This window comes from Embiotoca jacksoni, unplaced genomic scaffold, assembly GCF_022577435.1.
Source record: "Embiotoca jacksoni isolate LCO1_2020_lvr unplaced genomic scaffold, fEmbJac1.0.p SCAF_11, whole genome shotgun sequence".
Taxonomy (NCBI): Eukaryota; Metazoa; Chordata; class Actinopteri; family Embiotocidae; genus Embiotoca; species Embiotoca jacksoni.
The window spans coordinates 5,583,123-5,605,858 of record NW_027185241.1 but is presented as its reverse complement, the minus strand read 5'-3'; the positions used below and the strand labels follow the sequence as shown (position 1 = coordinate 5,605,858).

The window sequence follows — 22,736 nt, the reverse complement described above, 5'->3', positions numbered from 1 at the left end:
AGATGAGGAGGGGAGAGAGGGGGGTGGAGGAGGGAGGGGGGGTTAAACCTTTCGTCGTGAACTCGTAGCACAACATATTGTGAAGGAGATTTCATCTCGTGTCGATTCTGACACGATCCGCCGTCCTTCACATTAGTGAAGGAGTTTTGGTGGGATGCGACAAGTTGCTTGCGTCGGGGCTCAGTGTGGGAGAAATAGATAGAGGCGCAGACAGGCAGGCGAGCGCTCGTCCAACCGGAGGGGAGGGGGAGACGCATTCTCCCCGAGTACACAAGCAAGCGGCCACATCCACTGTAGACAAATCCGTGTTCAGTGACGTGTTTTGTATTCGCCTTTTTTTTTTTATGCACGTTCATCCCGTTTCCATCACAGGCTGGTTTCAATTCAATCAGGAACTGAGATTTCACTCCCCTGGGTGCTTCTTTATTTCACTACCCCGTCTATTTTTTTTAATTTTTTTTTTTGCCTCGATAGACCCGTTATTTAGCCTTTCCACCGTCCACCCCCTCTCTTCTTCTTCTTCTTCTTCTTCCCTCCATCTCCTTCTCTTTGGGAGTGCAACGCGCTGCGAAGCTCTGAAATTTAAAAAAAGAAAAGAAAAAAAAGAAAAGCCTGCAGGTAAGACCTCTCCGAGCTTTTCTCTAATGATTATACGTACACTGTGACACTGTTGTTTTCACTTTGCAGTCTAATGGATCACATTTCATCCGGTGGAATTTGCATGCCACATTGATTTGTTTCACGTTGCCAGCAACTTAGCCTACTACTGACAGCGAGGAATACGAAATTCGCAGACATAATAATTCTCAGACTTCTGCCACCTCTCTGATTAAATGCTCAATGATCATTTTCCCACCTATTTGCGCGGGCCTATAATTAGCGACGGCAACGTCTATTATGCAAATGAAAGCCTTATAATAGCTTGTTTGAAGCTCCCCCTGCATTCACACCGCAGGTGTTGGGACTAAAATATCTGTTGTGTTTGCTGAAATGCTCGGTCCGAGAATGAGCAGTATTTCCATTGTGTGTGTGTGTGTGTGTGTGTGTGTGTGTGTGTATGCGCCTTCATATGTGATTTGTGCCCCAGTCCACTGAGTTTTCTGTGTACCGGTCGCTTGATGCTAGGCGTCCATTTTCCACCGTGTAGCCTATGCAGGCAGGGTGATGTGTGTAGCTAACTCTATTAATGAATGCACCGCAGTCCGCATCACTGTAACCGAGCTCTGCACGCTCTCAGCCCCGTGGCTCCGAAGCTTGGACGTGTCTAAATCACTGGTCAGCTTCTGTCGCTGGACTCCCCTCAGTGCAGGGCCATCATCTCAACTCCACGCTGAACTTGGGCCACATCATGTCATCTGATGTGATTTCATTTTCTATCCAGCCCACAGTCTCCTCTCACTGGCCAATCTGCAGCTCTGACAGATCCAGAGGTAAAGGGCACCAAAACATCTGGCAGGCTATCAATCATTCATTCTTTCATCACAGCTCAGATCACATCTGGGCTAAAGGTGGGATGAAATGTCTTGAATTGGGAGACGCTGGAGGAGTGAGCACTGCAGTATTCAGGAGTTAGTGTGCACTGTCAGCAAGCAGCATAATGAGTTATACCTGTCTCCTCAGTGGCTGCAGCCCCTGACAGGTACAGCACTGAAGGTTTCCTCAGAGAGTCTAATTATCTGATGACAAATACTCTGTAGTGGTCACTCTCAGTTTTGGTGAGTGTAGCACAAGCTTACTCCCACTAAAATCAGCCTTTCACTTTGGTGCTGCATCTCTTCAGTTTTGGTTGCAGTCTTTCCTTTTCAAAGCCAGAAAAATGTTCATCACCTCTCTGCTACAACAGTTTTAATGTAGATCCACCTTGTTTTTCCCTCACTACATGTTTACTGTTGAACTTTTGAGTTTCTACACATTCTCCCAACTAAGTGTAAAGTGTTGACAGAATGAAGGCCCTGATGCCAGCTAAAAAGTTTTGTTTTTGCATATTTTACTATAATCAGATGTAATAAGTAAAGGTAATTGATGAGAGGCTTAATTGCACAGTCAGCTGAACCAAGGGTGAGTCATTAATTACCATTTTGTATTGTGGAAGCATTGTTACATGTGGAGTCCACATAAATCATTTAAACTTCAGTTAAACTGCAGTAATATCCGTGACAGCATATACTATAAGTTTAAGTTTTACACATTGTTGCATGTTAAAGGACTTTTAAGGTTAATTAATGCGTGATGAGAAATCAAACGTGTAACTTTCTGCATCGTAGTGCTGCCATTGACTGCTCATCTCTCCGTCAATGACCACTGATTCTTTCAATAAGTCCTGTTGGCCCTGTTGTCTATTGGTCACACCCCCTCAGCCCCTCCGCCTCCCACGTGCTGAATGCCGTCTGTTCCCTGTGTGTGATGTGTGTGTGTGGCCTTGATGATCATCTCTGTGGATTTTGGATTACTTTCAAAACCCCTCAGTTGGCTCTAAGATCTGATGTTTACACTGTAAGGTGACTCATTGCAGTCAATACTGCCCACACAGGCTCTATGTGTTTCAACGCTGGCCAAATCCTAATCATCTAATGCTCAAGCGGGCCAGAACAATCTGAAAGAATCTCTCTAACTTATGAATGTTTTGGCTCGCTTTGCTATATTTCACTCAAATTTCATAGCTGGTTGGGCAGTCATGTCTGCTTCCCGCCCTCTTGTTTCTCTCCTTCTCTGAGGAGAGGCAATTCTGCAATGATCATCACATCTGTCATGTAGCTATTGTTCAGAGGATCAATGCCTTTGCTGCAATTTTCTTGATGGTGGAGGTTTCACAGTGTTCTTGTCCTCTCTTTAGTCAGGGACTCAGGAGGAAACCCCGCACTGAATGAAAGCCACAGACACATTTCCATATGATCTCAGGATCCTAACAAATCAAATCATCTAAATGCCACCGTTCATTCACATTACTGCGTAACTTCTGATCTCTGCACCAATATCAGTTGAACGAACTCCTGCATATTTATATTACATGGCGATAAAGACCTGTACCTAAATGAGTACAAATCAAACACAGGCTTGCGGTGTATGGAGATCATACTAATTCAATACACAACGCTGCTTATAATTCCAGCGAGCGGAGGCTTTCATCCGAAGCTTTCTAATTGACTCCTGTCTCGATGGCTGTGACCCGTGCATCAATTAACCCAAAGCTTTTGTTGTTTTTAAGTGCTTTGCTCAAGTTAGCGCAGCCTCTGAGAGCAGGGTTGTAAGAGCCTGTGATCGAACCAGATTGTGTCAGTGATATATTGTCAGCCAACCTGTCTGTGTGCAGTGGCATGCAGCATGAACACATAGCACAGTGTTAGCAGTCACCACTCCAGTGAGCACACACGTCATGGGACCTGTGACCAAAGCCTCTCCGCTGATTACCAAAAGGTGTAGCGGTGTGAGAGGCTCAGTTGTGTGAATTAAAATATTGAAGTTCATGACAAAAAACTTCATCAATAGTGTTACCGTTTTCAAGGTTTTAAGTCAACTACAGTCAACCTGATATTAAACCTAATACACCAGTCCACAGGACGATCATTGTAACGTAACTGTGTCAGTGTCACGCTTCTGCCTCATAGTGGCCTGAAAAAAAACACATTTAGGGTTACACACCCAAACTACATTGCTTTAAAGAAATTCACGTCATCCTCTTCTGGATTCAAACACAGGCCTCCTGGGTGACAAGTCTATGACTTATGACCAAGCGGGAACCAACCACGACGCCACGCATGCTGACGTTTTGAATCCAAATTCGGCATTCCAGCCGTCGGAGGCTGTTTGGATGCCAGAAGTGGGCATATTTGGATGAGCTGGGGAGTAGTGGAATCCAACTCAATTTGACTGAGAACCTGAGGACCCTATGCCCGCCCACCAATACCAGAAACCTGACTGCACCCCAGGCCTGTTAATCAAACCAAACATGCCCCCAAAGATACTGCTCTGTAAAGCCTCATGTCTGATTATGGAATTATTTTCAGAAGAACCACCAGAACAGTGAATAGAAGGAGTGAATTTAGCAAATGATGTGATGGCTTGTGGAAAAAAACGTGTTGACTTTATATTTCCGAGAGACGCTGACGTTTTTTGAAGAGGAGTCCATTGGAGCCAGAGGCTTTTTGTAACTAGCCACGAGAGGCCCTTGGTGGTATTGCACTTTAAGTCACTTTCGCATTGGCTTCACTTTTTTTTAGACCCAGAAGCTGCCTCCACTTTTGTATACAGTTTATGCTTGACCTGTCTCATCCAGCATGCGTCCACTTTTCACGTCGAGGTCGAGATGCGAAGACTGATACCACTTTCTAAGATAAATATGAAACTACAGCCAACAACTGGATAACTTAGTTTAGCCCAGAGACTGGAAACAGGGGGAGACAGCTGGCTGCAAAGGTCACACAATCCACCCCCCCAGCACCTCTGTATGAAGCTAATTAATTAACACAGTATTATATTTCTTCTTTAATTCATACAAAAACAACAACATGTCTATAATGACAAGACTCCAGGAAGTCACTGCATACAATCCAGAAATAAAGAACGAGAGCTAGCAGGTGGTTAGCCAAGAGTCGAATTGAATTTTAATTTCTAAAATGTTAACATATTCTATTTATTAAAGTATGGTTTTAATGTCAAGAATGAACTTCTAAAGCTCATCACTTCTGATAAGCAAAATACATAGTTTACCCTTTTCATCTGTGATGATTTGCTGCTTTTGTCCTTTAACTATGTCTTTGGGTTTTGAAGACTTCAGCATTGGGGTAATGGGAATTTTGGGAAAAGGTATCAATTCATCAAGAAAATAGTTAACAGATTAATCAGTAATGAAAATATTTTTGAGTTGCAGCTTGAATTTACTGTTGACCACGTGAATTTCAAAAACATCAACTTGGAAAAACTGCAATGGACATTTTCTAATTTTTTCTAAATCATATGACATCTTTTAAGAACTGTTTATCAATAATAAACACATTTATTAGTTGCAGCATACTGTCGCTATTAAAGGCTGCTGTCGTTTTTGATAACTGCAAATATTCAGTTCAAGTTCAAGTTAATTTCTTTCTCTGCTGCTCTTACATGACAGGATAATAAATTAACAACTCACTTCTTTCTGTATAAAAACTATAAATCAGAAGGGCCATTTTGTGTTAGATCTGCTGTCAGCGAGTGCTTTTATGGGGGTCTTTCATGTGCATGGTTGCACGTGCAGATGTGTTCGAGCATAGGTTCGTGGGTTCATGAGCATTCGGTCATTCAGAGACACTTTATTTTGAGAGCCTCTTAGACTGAGGTGTTGCTGCCACTGCCTCCTCAGGCAGCTCTGCTCAGACAAGCAAAGACTTGGTCACATGCAGTCTGAGGATCTTATGGACTCTTCACTTGGCCCGAATGGCAGTTCAGCTGCGCTTTGAAGTACCTTCTAAAGATGACCTAATTTGTGATTTTATTGTCATCATTTTGACAGTTGTGGGGGTTTCAGGCTGCATATTTGCCCGCATGCCAAGGTTTTGTTTGCGTGTCTATCTTTTACTGTGCACCCGCGTGTGCATCTTCGGCAGCATGCACGTGAGTGTGCATATATGTATATGTGTGCCTGACAGATGTGGGGTCCCGGCAATGAGCACGGGTGTGTAGCTTCTTCTCATGGTTGAGGAGGGAAATTTGCTCGGCGACCAAGAGTCACCATGCTGAATATTTATGCATGTTTTCCTAATGTTCACTGCCATCATGAACTCAGAATAGAATACGCTGCTTGTATTTTTAGAGCTGTCATCACAAGTAGGCCTTGTGCATTTTTTTCTTTTGGTCAAGTAATCAGTATGAGCTTATGTCATTTCACCAACTACAGTCCTGATTATGGTCATTTGGAGACGAGGCATATTTCCTCCTAGATATGTAGCAGTCAGTGTGATTCCACTTTGTTGTGTAGATGTTGCACTGAAAATATTCTCACAAGCCCGCACAGGACCATTGCCTTTCACATGTGTGGAAAAACTTATTACAGTTGTCATCATTTATTCAACAAGCAGTTTGGTAGTTGATTTATGCAATGAATAGCTAATGGAGCAGCTGCTACAAAATTCAAATTCCCTGTGTGATTTATGGCTGCATTATTAGAGCCACAACTCATCGGGTGTGCTTATATTTTATACGAGCAAGGTATTCTGTCATGCTGGGAATGAGTCACACAGGTAGATCTGATTACATCTGAGGTTTTCTGACAAGTGAGGGCCGGCCTCTGTAAAGGTCCCTGCAGCTGCTAGCTTCCATAGCTAAGCTGTTGGCCTTTGTTGCTGCAGTGCTTCCTGCTGCAGCTAATTGGCCTCTGGCTGGCCCAAAGTCCTCTGAATGTAGCAAACATACTATAAAAGCATCACTGTGGGGGGAAATGTGCTCTGGGATGCTTGGCATTATGGCAAAAGGAAATAAGTACTCATATTGCTCAAATCCAGCTATATTATGAAGACAAATCTACCCAGAATTCTTCACTATTTGTGCCAAACCTATTGCCATCAGGGACTGTATGGAAATGATTTAAAAGGAGAGGGGTTCTGAACCTATATTTCACCTGGTAAGAATGTGATGATGCTTTGCACTCTTATAACCTTTTCAACCAATTTAAATGGGATCTAAAATGAACCAGAGGTATTCTCTTTTTTATTTCATTCATTCTTTATCTCTTTCACAACCTCAATTACCCGTGATGCAAGATGACCATTGCGTCAAGGTTCAGGTGTTTTAATGTTAGTGGTGGTTCATTTAATTTTGATCTGTCAGCCTCAAGCAGAGATGAAGAGCAGGTTACAAATGATTGTTGAGCTCAGCTCCCTAATTCCACCCCCCAGATTTTTTTTCATTCTCACACTTGTATTCTTCAGCTCAGCCCTCCCCGGTGACATCATTTGTCAGATTCTGCACAGCCTCCTCTGGAGCCACAAAAGGCTTCTCACTATTGTTCTTTTACATACAAACAGTAGTACTCTACAAGATCTGTAAACAGACTTAAATTAATAAAATCAGTTGTCCCCTTTTACATTTGTACTCTCATTTTTCATTTAGAAAAAACGAAAACACTTTGATCCAAAATAATATAACACTATTAAAGTGGTACAAGTTTTATAGTATCCCATTTTAAACCTCAATTTGTTTAATAGAAATTATAATGGGGACAATTAATGTACACATGAATTTAACACTGACACAGATGCAAAACTTTCATCCTCTGCAAATGATAAAGTGTGAGACTGTCCTCCTAAAACATCAATAGTGTCAGTTCTTCAGCAAGTGGCCCAAAACAACAAACATGTTAAAGTGACAAAAGCCTCTGAAATCCATTGTACGGATGCAGAGAGATGTTGTTTAAGAGCGTTCAAGTCCAGAAGAGGGTTGAGTAGATGAATAGGTCAACAAAACATTGGAATAACATGACAGGATAATAAATTAACAACTCACTCCTTCATTTCCTGCCTGTCTGACAAATTGTCAAATTTAAAAAAAAAAAAATCTTTATAAAATGCACAGATACAGCAGGGAGATCAAATGTATTAATTAATTGCCATATACTGTATTTACAGACTGCAGAAATTTGAGTTGTTGTTATTTTGGTAACACAGCCAGGCTTACATTGTGTTATTATATCATTAACCTGCGGAATTTTAATATTTCTGCACACATACTTAAAAGTTTTGTTTTTCTCAATTTTGTTGCTAATTTGTTTGCCATTTGGGCCGGCTGCATGACAGACTAACTAATCTATATGAAAATGTTTTTCTTTTTACAGCTAATACACAATAAAACATGGGCCAGAGAGGAGTTGACTGGGCTGGTGTCTGTTCATGGGTTGAAAAGTAATGTCATCTTAAATCCTGGTGGTCAATTTACATTCACAAATAAGAAATGCTGTTCGTTCGCACTTGATTTGGAAGGGTGCATTTTGCCTTGCCTGGGTCATGTTTGAAATGAAGTTTGACCTTGTAGCTTTTTTTTTTTTTTTTTTTTTTTTTTTTTTTTTTTTTAGCTGTTTACCATCTGTTGCACAAACATCTCCATTTATCAGGTGTAGCTGAAATTTCTTCTCAGAAAGCAGCACATTTTCAGTCTCCATACGGACAGGACATCCTAGCTTCCTTGGATCTAGCATCTTCCATTCCTCCTTTTGTGTTTGTGTTCAACCCTGTGGCAGCAGGTCACTTCAGCGAACACCTTCACCTGTTATCTTGAGAGCGGCTCTCTGCCCGGGGTCAGTCCTGCTGTGGGAGTGCCGTTGTTGTTATATCAGAGCAGGCAGGTGAAGCACCACAATCTTTATTACCTGCCTGTTGTTGACATTTTCTGTGCTTCCCCTTAAATTATTCCCTATTAGGCATTGCGTAACTCACATTACATTTGGGCAGTTAACAGATAGTACCTGTGTTAGCTTACAAATTTTGCATTATTTCTGTTGAATTTCTGTAACTCGTGCCATCGTGGATGCCCTGGAAATTACACTCTATTGTTATTTACAGTGAATTGAATTCGAATGCCATATATGCTTTGATTACAATATATTTCAGTTATTTTAAAAATGCTAATATTTTTCAAGCCCTATTAAAATAAATCTTGTTATACAAATAAATAGAAACTAATTAGGCCCATTTTTGAGACCCTTCCTACGTCTGTCAATTTGAGCATCCGAGTCCCCCGTATCTCACACACTGCTGACAGTCAGTGTTATTTTTGTTTGTTCTTTCAAAGCCTGACAATGATTGTCCTCTAGCTTCTAAACAAAGTGTTTAATATCCTAACTGTGGAGACAAGGCTCCACAGTTTGTGGATTTTAACCCAAACCACTGCTTCCCTAAGGCTTCTCATTTTAAAACCATGATTTTTCCCTAAATCTGACAGTCGGACTGTTTTTGTTTGCAGAAATTAACCATGATGTCATCAGATCCTAAAACAGACAAAACAGTTTTGCAAGCCACAGAAATATTTCATCCTGACAACGGAGTCTTCCGATAAGAGAACGGACCACCTTTGTCAACCTGTATGGTGCAAATTAAATACATAATATTTATGTATCCTTTAACTATACTGGAACAGAAGGCTTAAACAAAACACAAAAAAATGAAAGACTCTTGTCTGCTGTCCCTAAAACAAGACGGACTACTGTAAAATCAGCCAAAGGAAGAATAACAATCCCCCCTTTTCTGTCCTTGTTAAGCCCCCTCTCTAATATTTCTTATGCAGCCCCTTAGTCAAACCCATTTGGTTAAACTCTCACTCTTTCTTTCTTTCTATTTTTTCGTGCCCTCTCGTTCTTTCACGCTCTCTTGCTCTCGCTCCCGTCATTCCCTTCGTTCCCCTCTTTCTTAATTATTGGTGGAAAATAAAAATTACAGATAATTAAATGACAATTATGATCCCCTACACAGGGGAGGTTTTCCTAGGGGGAATAACTTAGTAGGTTATTCTTAAGGTCATTCATTAAATACCGGAGTCAAAGACCACATACGTACTCACACGCATTAGATACTGTATTTTTAGGCCTTGGAGATAGTGTAATCCCTTCTAGACATGTATTCTCCTCAGGGAGAGGCAGCATGTTGATAGGGTTGGAAGGTCATACAACACACACACACACAAAATCACTTTCGCTTGTTTACTTACACATATGCACCCACATTGTTTATGTAAGCCGCACTGTGGCGGTGTCATTTGACAGTTTACATAATAAGGAGCCTGAACGCAGAGATTTGAGGCTAACTGTATAACTGAAGGGAGCTGAGGGGAACATTACTGGGATTCAATAAGATTGGACTAGACCCATCTTCAGATGCACTGGAGAGGAAACACATAGCCTCCCCCCCTCCACACACACACACACACACACACACCTCAACCCCCCCCCCCCCCACCCCCACACACACACACACACACAATCGCAAAACACCGTCTCTCCTTCCATCGCTCCTTCTGTCTTTGAGGCAGCTCTGTTTTGGGTCTTACAATGCAAACAGGATGTAACCTATTTTGATCACGGTGCCATATTGCATCATCAAATATTAACAGACTTGACTGCACTGCATTATGTCTGCTAAATAATGTTTCTCGAATAATGTGTGCTGCTTCATCATATCCTCGTATTTGTTTCTCAATCGATCAAAGAAAAGACGGAGGGGCTTCTTCTTGTGTCCTCAGTAACTGACGGCCTTTATTCTTTATTCGTGCATCCTTACGAGTGCACAAGCGTGTGCGTGCGTGTGTGCGCGTGTGTGCGTGTGTGCGTGTGTGTGTGTGTGTGTGTGTGTGTGTGTGTCTGTGTGTGTGTCTGTGTGCGCGTGCGCGTGCGCGTGCGCGTGCGTGTGTGTGTGTGTGTGTGTGTGTCCAGAAGCATCTGTGTTGCAGTGGTCACACACTTATCTATTGATAGAGCTTTGGCGCACCGGTCCGTCTGCCTGGGTTTCAGAGTCAACACTCTGTTAGTGACTTGAAATATCCCTCTCATTTCTGCCTCTTTCTTTCCCGTCTCTGTTCTCTCTTCCCTGCCCTCTCTGTGCTTTGCTCTTGCTGCCTCTTCCTCCCTCTATCTCTTGCCCGCCCCTCTCTCCTTCCCCCCCCCCCCGCCCCCCCCTCGCTCTATGCTGATCCAGACTTTGGAATTCAATGTTGCTATGGTAACAATGTCGGGTTGGTCCTCCCTGCCTCCCCCTCTTGCTCCTCTTATTCAGACTGGATGCCGTTCTCTTGCTCTGGAGTCGTTCTCTCTTCGGCCTGCAATACTGTCACTGCTATAATTACTCTGTCTGTTTTAACACAGGGACACTATGGCTCTTCAGCGTCGGCACACGGAGCCCGATTTGTTGAATGTAGCGCTGAAAGCATCAGTCCGCTGACAGAAAGTAAATAATTTCATAATCTATTTACCACGTCCGTTATTTTAGAGGCAGCTTAAGAATCTACGGCCCATGCGCTTTGAGGCTACTGTGGTGCTTTGAGCTGAATGCTAACGTGCTGATTGTAAGCAGGTCAAATGTTCACCGTGTCAGTGTGCAGCATGTTAGCGTGCTAATATTTGTTAAAAAAAAAATTAAAAAACAAAAAAAAGCACAACATATAGGTGAGGTTGATGTGGATGTCATATATTATTTTTCAGGTTTAAACCAAAGTATCGGATTCATTTTAATTTTTCCCTGGTGATGGCAATAAGAGAAACACCACATTCATTAGGATTAAGCATCTGAAGATACCATCACAAAATTTCATGGTAGTCTTTCCAAGATATTTCAATCTGACAAACAGACATTTCCATCCCTACAGCATAAACTGTATGTGAAAGTGGACGTAGCTTCCAGGTCTGAAAAACGAGGCCAATGTGGAAGTGCCATACACTGCAATATCACCGAGTGCCGCTAGAGAATGACCTCAAAAAGGCTCTGACTCCAAAGAGGTTTAGGTGGGCAGGGCAGTGCAGTGTCCTCAAGTTCCCAATCAGATTGAATCACATCCACAGCTCACTCCCCCCCCCAGTTGGTCCAAATATGGTCACTTCTGGCTCCAAACCACTCCAAACTAAGCTAGATGGCGATGCCCAAAATCTGAATTTAAGGCTTCATAATAGCAGTTCACAAAGCAATGGGTGACATCATTGTTCGTTGCTGCTTGCCCTAGAGCCAAAAATGCCAAAAGGAATATCACATCACCAGCTTCTATAATATGACAGTTCGCTGCTTTATCTTTATATTTTGAGATAGTAAGTTAAACATATTACATTTTTTTACTGTTGTTTAAAAGTATGGTGGGCAGGTGACTGTGGCTCAGAGAGCGACTGATTTAAACTGGCAAAATCCATCACACAACAATAACACTGTTGTCTGTGTTTCTTGGTTGTTTATATATAATATATATATATATATATAGATATATACTGTACTGTATATACTGTATATACTGTGCATTTTATATTTAATATTTTTAATGCTATTTTACTGCTGTTTTATTGCTTTCTATTATTCTATTATTATCTTATTGCTTCTGTATGCTGCTGTAGCGAAAAAATTTCCCCTCGGGGATTAATAAAGTAACTACCTACCTACCTACCCTAAACAAACATTAAAGTAAAAATTATAAAAGTTTTCGCTTTGCTGTCTTTGGCGACACCTAAGGTGATAAGCGGTAATTGCAGCTTTTGGACTTCACTTCCCGCACATTTAAACTGCATCGTCAATGTGACGTCAATCAGTCTGTAGTTACGCTGCTTCACACTCAAGTCACATTCTGTGGTGGAACAGCCACAAGTGGAAAATGCGTCGCAAGCTGTGCGCCACTTGTAATTTTTTCCAGGCATGTCCGCAAAGACACCCACTATTTTTGGTTTGTAAAATACTGCAAATGCAAGAGTTTTCATCAGTGGGCCACAGGCTCGATCTCCATTGTGTGACCTCATTCAGTGATAAATAGAGACTCAACAGACATCTGAAAATCTTCAAGATTATTACCTCAAAACAACCTGCAAATGACCAGGCTGAAAAGACAATCTTACATCAAATAATCAGCGTATTAATTGCCATTTGCAGCCCTAATAAAATGCGTATACTATATGAACTCTTTAATAAAGGTGCGGAACATGTATTTCTCTTTTTACACTGTGCAACTGTTCATCTTCATATTCATATTCATGACCTAACAATACTACTTTAAATAAACTAATAAAATGCAATGTCTTCCTGCCTTTTGCTTTGTTTTATGTGCAGCAGCAGAGCAGCGACCATGGGTTTTCTCTGCTAACAGCGGACGGACAGAGATAGCGGGACAACCGTCCACGACCTCAGCCTGCACCAACTTTCCAGTGAGACAAAAAGAAAGAGAAAGAGAGAGAAAGAGACAGAGGCAAAAGAGAGAGAACGAGTGCAAAAAGGAAAGAGGGGAGCAGGTGAAAACAGTCGATGGATGCTGTCCGGATTGAGGGGACAGCACGTTCTTCACTGACGAGGAAAAGAAAGATTTCAAAATTGAGTCGAAGGATAGAAACTCGCCGTCAGGTAGGTCTCACTTTGCCGCACTTTGCACTTTCAGATTTTCTGCCTGTTAAAAACTCAGTCTCAGTTTTAATAGCGTGGAAGAGGAACTTTTAAAGAAGGAATCTATAGTTTCATACCGAACTAACTTTTTACTCTGACTGTCACGGGTCAGCATGATTAGCTGTAAGTGAATTACGTAATGCTATTTATGTGAGAAAGTACACGGATGTTTGTATGTGAAAGGTGCACCCACATTGCCTTCCTAATAAAGACAGGTACAAGGTGATCCCATGTTTCATCTGCTGTGTGTGTGTTTGTGTATTCACCTCCAGTGCTGCTGATTCTGAGGGGGAGAACAGTGTCAGGGTCATGAATATGGAGTAGCCTCAGACTTGGGAGGGTGTGATCTGTTGTGCTTCACATCAATTCTGTCTTGTTAAGCGGAGTCAGCAGAGTCATCAAACTCTCCTCCAAGGACACATCATAGAGCCACTTGTGCACCTCCCACATCCGCCTCCACCTCACTCTCGTCTTCTCTCATCACCTCCCTCTCGCTCCCTCCCACCGGTGCCCCTCACCTCGTCATGCCCCTCATCATTTCACCTGTGTGTTTGCTGTCTTCTTGTAATAAACTGCATTTCGTCAACGATTGTGAACACACTCCCGCCCAGTTATCCGGTTCTTGTTATCTTACTCCACTACAAATACTTGTTTATTTCTTCTCACTCTCTCTTGCGCTCCTAATTCCCACTCTCTGTGTCTTCTCCCACCTCCTCCTCCTCCTTTCTCTCTATCTGTCTTAAAGGCATGGTGTGTGAGAAGGGGATCCAGATCCTTCTCACCACCGTGGGGGCATTCGCTGCCTTCGGCCTGATGACGGTGGCAATAGGGACGGACTACTGGCTGTACTCCCGTGCCCTCATCTGTAACAGCACAGCCAATGTCAGCCAGGATGACCCCCATAATAAAGACAAGAAGGACCCTGGGGCACTTACCCACTCTGGGCTGTGGAGAATATGCTGCCTGGAAGGTAAAAATGAAGTTGTGGGAGACATTTTGGATCTATGGGTGGGATTTGGACTGAAACCAAAGTTTGCTTTGGTTGACGTTGTTCATTTCAGTTTGGAGGATGCAGTTGAAGGCTGTTACAGGGCAATGCAGCTACTTTTGCCGTCAAGCAATTTAGAATTGATTGTAGATCCAAATCTAGTCACCTTTACACCTTTAGGAGCTTTTATAAAGAAGCATGAGCTTAATATTTTTGTGATCTACACAATTAATGTCTTTCTTTTGACTTGTTCAGGTAAGAGAGAATAGAGTTGTGGAGGTGGGAGGGCACTCACAGTTGGAGGATGATGAAATAATTAAAAAGTGTTGTGTTACTTGAAGTGATGCTCAGAGCGGGGTCAGATCTGCTGCTATGTAGACTGCAGTTGAATTAAACTACTAAAAACAGCTCAAAGTATTAGACGTAATCATTAAAGCACATAGTAATACAGGGATGTCTGTATTTATACTATGTTGTAATGCAAATTATTGTCTTTCTGGTGAGTTCTTAACTATCACTTACTGAAATCGACTTGGTCGCACTGGACACTGCAAGTGTATTGCCGTAGAAACCATGCAGCTCTTAAATGTCCAAGCTTTTAAGTGGAAACATATTTCCCACCAATCACATTGTATTTTTTTTTTGTAATTGTATGGTGTCGTTTACTCTGTAAAGCAGATCAGTGTGTAACAACTAGAAGCTTTCACTCAACTTTAGAAAACTTTCTTGCCGCACTGCTGTGATATCAGCAATCATTATTAGCATCCACATGTACACACTGCATTTGTATTTGCTAGGCCGTGCCACAGTGACAAGAAAACAGTTTTGCATAATTGCAATATAATTACATGATACTGAAGCGTAACCCTCACTCAAAATAATCCATTAATCATTGTCTTTGATTCAGGCTGAATTCATTTAAGTGAAGTGCTGAGACAAAAGCCATCGACTTCTCATGTCAAGTGGCGGAAGAAACAGAAACTGGCAGCAACCATCTCTCAATCTTCGGCTTGTCACTGCAACACAAGCTGCTAATTCATTATACATTACACTGCCTGGCTGACACTCAACAGTAGAGGCTGGGATGGAGTTAACAGTGAACAGCTACAGCCAAAGGGGTGGTGTGAGTTAGCGATCTGTGCCTTTGCTCACATGCTGACTGAGGTAGCCGAGGCTTTTCTGTCTCCAGGAAAACCTCTTGGCTCTCTTCATAAAGCATCCACAGCCCATCCTGGGTTTGGTCATTGTACAAAGCTAATTTGTCCTCATCTCTCTGCTTCCTGATAGCAAAGCAGCCAATTAGAGATAAGCTCTAGCCCTTGCAGCTCTGCTGCAGTGCACCCCCGCCCACTCCTTCCTTTGCCCCATTCTCTCAGTTTCTCCACTTGCTGTCCCTCTGTCTCACTCCCACAAACATTTCATTATATCTTTCTCTGGTTTCTTTCCTTCTTCGCCTCCTTGTAGCTTCCTCTCTCATTTAGTCTTTTCTCCACATTGTGGTGCAGTAAAGCCTACAGTGTCTTGGCATGGCTTAGAGGTCAGGTATCCTTGATGTCTGTGGAGGATTCAGCCAAGATAGATGCTCAGTAGTCATGCAGTGATGCAGTGAGGTGTAGCTGGAGTGGAAATGCAGGACATGCTTGCTCTAAAAGATTTATACCCGCGGGTGGATGGCACATTATGCTGTGGATAGAGCTGTGTCCTGTCTTCCTCTCTCTTCTACAGGTTTACTGAAGGTGGGTTTGTACTGAATTACCTGTCAGTGAATACTTTCTTAATTTGTTTGTTCATACAGTCCCACAATTTCCATGAGCCTGATACTGAACACGCCAGCTACTAGAGCCACAACTGTCATGGAGGTCATGTAGTGAGTTGATGTTAAAGACACTTTTACATACTTGTCCATTTAAACCTGTAGTGTGGTACTTTTACATATAAATGAACATCTGTTACATTCAAGCTCTTGCCAAAAGAGTTCACACATTGTTAATTACGCCTATCACTGCCAGATGAATCTCTCCATATTTGCTGGATGAATACATACTGGGCATGCTTTATTGGCAGAGCACGTGCACCAGAGACTTCCAACAGCCGAGCCGGCTAATTTCCAGTGTAGCGCTATGCTAACTTGAATGGTGATAGAATGATGCAGTCATCCGGCTCTTCTAGACTTTCCAAATGTTATGGGACCAAATGGATCAAACTGAGTAACTGCTTGAGTATTTGGTATTTCAAACTCCAAAAATGATTACAAATTTGAGTAGAGACTTTCTTTTTTTCATTTTTCCTACTCAATTAATCATTGAACAAACCTCTGATTATTTTTTACCCTTTGGAGGGGGCACGACCTTCAGGTTGGGAACCACTTTCACTGTATTTTGATGTTTAAGCGCAATACAGTTTACAGAACAAAGTAGGTAAAACTAGCTCCACCTCAACCAACTAAAACAGTAAAGTGTGACTTATGCACTGATGCATCAGTATTGATAATCGAATGATGTCATAAATAATATTATGTCAGTCACAGGAATACATTTTCTGCTTAACAACAAAATTTACTTTTGAATTTTCCAGCATATTCAGCTTATATTTTTATGCTTCTACTGAATTTTGAAGGACTTGTAATGGAGTATTTTATCATTGGTGTGTTGGTACTTTTAATGAAGGAAGAAGGGGGAAAAAATGCCAACATGCACCAATGTTTTTTTAAGGTTTTAAAACTGCCTTGGAGCTGCATGTGTGTCAGGGCAGCGTCTGAGGATGATAGCGCTGATTTACGTGGCTCAACTGATGTCCCGCCCCTTTGTACCTCCATCTGTCTCTTTACAGACCCACCTGTGGAAATATAAGTGCTGTGAGAACGAGACCAGCTCACCCCACATCTGTCCGTCTCTCCCTCCGTCTGTGTCTCTTCATCCCATCACTCCATCTCTCTCACAAACCATCCATCAGCAACAGTGGTGTGCTGTCATCATCGTGCGTACATCCCTCCGTCCATCCGTCTGTCTGTCTACATGCAGGACCCCGGCGGGTAGTTATCTGTCTGCCTGTGTGTCTGCACACTTTTATGTATCTACGTGTCTGTGTGTACTGTGTATGTGATATCACTAACATCATCTGCATGTAGAAGCAGAGCCTTTAATCTTTGTGAAGTTCTTTATTAGTGAATTGAAGTTTACCATTCAGCAAATAGATTTTCAAACAAAGATGTGGCTGTTTTCATGTCAGTCAGTTTGTTCCTCAGAATAGCAACTGTTCTATTTTCTGAAGGCTGTGGATATGACTTCTTGTCTGTTGTCAACTCTGGTCACCCTGTTTCTTCTCTTAAATCTCAGGAGTGAAGAGAGGAGTGTGTTCTCAGATTAACCACTTCCCAGAGGATGCAGACTTTGACCATGATGGGGCAGAATACGTCCTACGTAAGTCAATACCTGTAGTACCAGACATGAGTGACGGGGGGAGAGGGTGGAGTGGGAGCTGCCTGTGAAAACCTGGAATTAAGAAAAAGAGAATGACTGTCCATTACATTTTAAACCTGGTGTTTTTCTGCTCATCCCTTGGAAGATAATCTCATCAAGAAATAAACATGACTGTGTGTACAAAGTCATGGTAGATGGGGTGCCCTAGTTTGCACTCAGTGCCCTGCAGTGATGTCTTTCTGCTCTATGATATGCTACATGTGTGCCCGTGCATACATAAAGAAAAGCTTTTGCTCTGTTTTCAATGTTGCAGAGGCATTTTGCTGGCATTTAGGTGGCATTTTCTTTCCTGTGGCCTACTTGTCCTAGATGAGAGAGGAGTGTTAATGTGTGTATATGTGTGTGTGTGTGTGTGTGTGTGTGTGTGTGTGTGTGTGTGTGTGTGTGTGTGTGTGTGTGTGTGTGTGTGTGTGTGCGTGCCTGCATGCGTGTGTGTGTGTTTGTGCATGTGTGTGCATAGTTGGCAGACCTCCTGAAAGCACTGAAGGCCACATGGGAAGGGTTTGATTCAATTGTGTGCCTAGAACTGAGAAATTAATTTCTTCACCGAGTATTCTGTGTATATTTTTATGGAGAAGCTTTGATTTAGATTTTCTCTTTTTCTTTTATACATTTTCTTTACATTATCCAAACCTGGGTTAACAATTATTATTCCAGAACTTTATGTTTCCCACTTGTTACTCTACTTGGACCTCGACTGGGGATCGGTTATTCAAAACTTTTATGTCACCGACTAATTTATTGCGATACCCTCTACTATCGAAAAGTGCCTCGTTAATTCGGTACCAAATTTAAATACATAAGCTACATCCACACTAACATGTTTTAGTTTTAAAAAGCATAAATATTGTTATGTTTACATAAAACTAAATCTCACCAGTGTCAGTGAGCCACAGCATTTCTCACAAGGTGCTGTGTTCGGATTGTCCACTCATCCACTATATAGTGGACTATACAGTAGACAAGATCCATTTGGATTGGCTACTTGTTCACTGCATAGTCCACTATAGGCTATAGGTCGACAAGTGGAAATCTGGACACAGAGATCGGCTCTATTTGACCAGCATGCCCACAAAGATCAAAAATGTCGGTTTCAACTCTGCTAAATCTTACACCTTATTTCACTTTTTTCAAAATAATTTATGGCCACATACCCATCTGAGTTGCGTGTGCTGCAGTAACTGGAGGTATCTATCGACTAGCTAGCATTTCCTGAAAGCATTTGGGGCATTTAGGGAACATGGATAAGCTGTGGCGTCTCATGATAGCTTGCATGTGAGGCGTTTTGGGGATATCTGTTAATTGTACCTTCAGAAAATAACCTAGGCTACACACTCTTGAATGTTACTCAGACCTAAGCACAGCACTACATTGGCTTAGGTCCAAAGTTGTAATTATTCGATTTCAGTCCTGCTTGATTTGGTGACAGCAAATGCTGTTTAATGCTGCAGTTTACACTGTGAGCAGTTACTTTGTCAGTGAATCTGTTTACAGTGCAGCCAAACAAATGCATACTGCTTTAATAAAGTCAGTCAGAAATAATTGCAATCATGATCTGATCTACACAGAGATAATATGAGTTTTTTCTGTAAAATCACACTTGTTTTGTCGATGCATTGTTGATGCATACATTGTGACTACTTCAGAATAAAAAACAGCTTTTAAAGTAGCGGTCAGGCAATTTGTTATCCTTATGTGAATGGTTATTTCCATAAATAGTATTCAAAACAGGGTTTGATCTCGTGAAAATCTTCTTTGAACTTTGATACAATTCAGATATTGTCATAAAAGTTTCATATCATGTTACACATATTTACACTTGTTCTAGTTTCTGTTGTTTACCGTTGTTGCTTCCTCTGTTTAGGGGTAGTCAGGGCTTCCAACATCTTCCCGATCCTCAGTGCCATCCTGCTGCTGATGGGAGGGGTGTGCATCGCTGCTAGTCGCTTCTACAAGAGCAAAAGGAACATCATCCTGGGGGCAGGAATCCTGTTTGTGGCTGCAGGTAACTGAGGAATATTGAATGTGTCTCAGTATGAAGATCTGCATCTGTGCTTGTAAGTGTGTGTCGTCAAGGGCAGGTCAATCTCCATTGTGAGGGATGATCTGAAGGATATTATGTGCCAAAACAGTTTTTATGCGTTGTTTGGGAGAATCTAGCTATGTTTAGATTTTTCTGTCAGTTTAATGGAGATCTTTACAAACACATCTCATCCTACCAGTTGTCTTTTTTTCTCAAATGATCATGTTAGACATGCTTGCTCAGCTCTTTTGTAAATACCGCGTTTCTGTGCTCTCACAGGTCTGAGTAACATAATTGGTGTGATCGTCTACATCTCGGCTGCGTTGGGAGACATTTCTCCAAAGAAGGATGAGGATAAGAAATGGCAGTACTCCTACGGTTGGTCCTTTTACTTTGGAGGCCTGTCCTTCATCATGGCTGAGATGGTGGGGGTGCTGGCTGTGAACATCTACATCGAGAAGAACAAAGAGCTTCGCTGCCGCTCTCGCACCGACATTTTCAAGAGCACCACGCACGCCATGCTCCGCCTGCCCAGCTACCGCTTCCGCCACCGCTCCCGCTCCTCGTCCCGCTCCACCGACCCCTCCCGCTCCCGAGACCCCTCACCTGTAGGGGGAGGTGGGGGGAAGAACTTCGGCCTGCCCCCCTCCGCGCTGCTCTCCCAGGGCCCCATCTCAGTGTCCACTTTACCGAACCCCCACTCTCGCTCCCACACGGCCCTGGCTGGAGGCGACATCTCCCTCTACACGTTGTCCCGTGACCCCAAACTGGGGGGTTTGCCACCCATGTACGGAACGGTGGACAGGGCCACGCTGTACCAGCTTCACAACTGCTTCCCAAAGGATGGGGGAGGAGGGGGAGGAGGAGTGATGATGAGTGGCACACTCCCCTCTCTTAAGTCCCACAACCCTTCCAATTCTTCCAACTCCAATGCGCCGATGCCCAACTCAGTGGGCTCCGGCCCCCCACCTTTCACCTCATCCACAGTCGACAGGGAGCGAGGGATGGGGACTCTGGACAGGCTGAAGGGAGACAGGGAGAGCAACTCGAACACCCTCAATAGGAAGACAACGCCTGTGTAGAGAGAAGGTATGAGAGAGGCAGGTGAGGAGGAGGAAGGGAGAGGAGGATGGGCAGTAAGAGAAGAGGGGAGATGGAGAGGAGCACTGCATTTGTGTGGCTCAACAGGAAATAGATAGAAACACAGGCAGACAGGCGAAACGCTAAATCTCTCCCTCCATGTTCACTGTTATTTAGTCTACTCAATCTCACTGAGAACAAAAAGAAGAGTAATAACAGAGCGATAATAACAACAACAATGAACTTTCACAATAAAACTATTTTGATATTTTAACGTGCTAGAAATGATTTATTTTGTTAATGATCAAACGCAATTAACCTTGGGCTATTATGAAAATGTTTCACATAATTTTTGTGCAATATTACTGCTAATTTAACCAGATCATCATTAATGTAAAATTGTTGTTGTGATTATTCTTAGCGTTATTACAGGCTAGCTGTATTTGCAGACACTATAGTTTGGAATTCAATTTTAATTTTCAGGTTCTTTTTTTTCCACTCTAATTTTAGATCTCTATGACTTTTACTGTGAATTTCTTCCATGCAGAGCCACTGGGACTGTCAGTGAGCTGTGTGTAACTGTGTCAAAGTGTCAAGCATGAGTGTGCACAACATGTGGGAGAATGAGAGCCTGTATTATTTTTTAACCCCCATATTATATAATTTTCATTCATAATATGAAGTCTGATGTGAATACTGTAAATTGTCTTCCAATATTGATACTGAAAGAAATGCAACAATAATGTGAGTGACTGAGACAACAGACCAACGTCATTGTTATTACGAGTCTGAGTTTTCTATGGGCCTCTGTTAGTCTTATTTCCATTCTAATCAGTGTTAACAGTAGTACTTGTAGCTATAGTCGTGTTGAAGATGTTTGTTCTTGGGCATTAACAGAAACCTCTGATCGGAGGAAGCAGAAAAAAGAGACGTAGAATAACACATTTGTACAGAATCAGGTAAAGGTTGCTGCCTGAGCTGAAAAAGAAAAAAAACCTAATCATTTTTTTCTATGAAAAGTCCCAAAGTGACACATGCAAATCATCATTTTCAGTGGCAAAAAAACACAAAATGTATATGTGGGTTAGGAGGGTTTAAAAAAACACTAAAGAGAACAACTTTTGAAAAGATACATGTACATTGTAATTTACGCATACATATATTTGTAAAGTCTATAGATAAAGTTTTTTGGGACCACTGTTCAAACTGGGTATGCGTTTTGGGCAGGGTGGGTTTGGCTGAAGTGTTTGGTTCCAAGTGCCCTCCCTGGACTCTTGTGGTTTCAACCACCAACTTTGCCCCGCTCTACTTGGCCCCTCCCCCTTGTCCATATTTGATCACATGATCAGTGTTACCCCGACTTTATCACATCACCAGTAACGGCTTCATCACAGAGACGACCCCTTAACCTCCCCAAAGATTCTTTTCACTGTGCTTCCCCTGTAACTGCTGAGTCTGAACTCTGACCTGTTTATGTTGATGAGAATGTAAACACATGTCTCTCTCCCACCTCCCCACCCCAACATCCTCCCCCTTTCAATGTCTCTTCTAAACTGTCCCGAGTGACTGCAGATCCGTGTTGAAACCATGGAAACACCTGCTACATGACATAACGAAGAAACAAAACAATGATCAGATGCTTCCAGATTCTTTACATTTTAATTTCTTTGATTTCATTTCAGAAAAAGAATAATGTGATAAAAACTGCACACAGATAGCATTTATGTGGGCAATATGAATAGTATGTAGTTGAGAATAGATATATCTAGACAAATGATTATGGTTTATCTAAATGTGTGATAAACTTAAACACTGTATTGCACGAAGTTTATAAAAAAAAACAACAACAATAACAGACATATTCACAGACTGCTGTCGTTTGTTTCTTTTGTTACCCAGCCGGCTTGGCTTCCCGCCTGCTTGGGACCTGCTGGGGGACGGCTGACAGGAGCTACATTGGGTCGGCCTGCACCAACTGCTTGGGCCTGATTAGCTACCGCAGCTAATGGGTTGTTTTCCATGGTGCGAGAGAAGCGCGGCTTGTTCAAAATTAAGCGTCTTTGCGTATGTTGAAAAGCGCTATATGAATT

At 42.3% G+C, this 22,736-nt stretch overlaps 1 protein-coding gene across 2 annotated transcripts; it reads left to right on the top strand.

The window, feature by feature from the left end:
- The first annotated feature begins 84 nt into the window (after positions 1-84).
- cacng8b (calcium channel, voltage-dependent, gamma subunit 8b) lies at positions 85-22,516 on the top strand. 2 transcript variants are annotated; one of them, XM_069142594.1, is made up of 6 exons: positions 85-618; positions 12,753-13,037; positions 13,822-14,046; positions 17,400-17,483; positions 19,408-19,548; positions 19,846-22,516. In XM_069142594.1, the coding sequence occupies exons 3-6, from the start codon at positions 13,824-13,826 to the stop codon at positions 20,646-20,648; spliced, it is 1,251 nt and encodes a 416-aa protein (XP_068998695.1). In that variant the 5' UTR covers positions 85-618; positions 12,753-13,037; positions 13,822-13,823; the 3' UTR covers positions 20,649-22,516. The 2 variants fall into 2 exon arrangements, with proteins under 2 accessions (XP_068998695.1, XP_068998694.1); XM_069142593.1 differs by having other exon boundaries at positions 12,750-13,037.
- Positions 22,517-22,736: the final 220 nt, after the last annotated feature.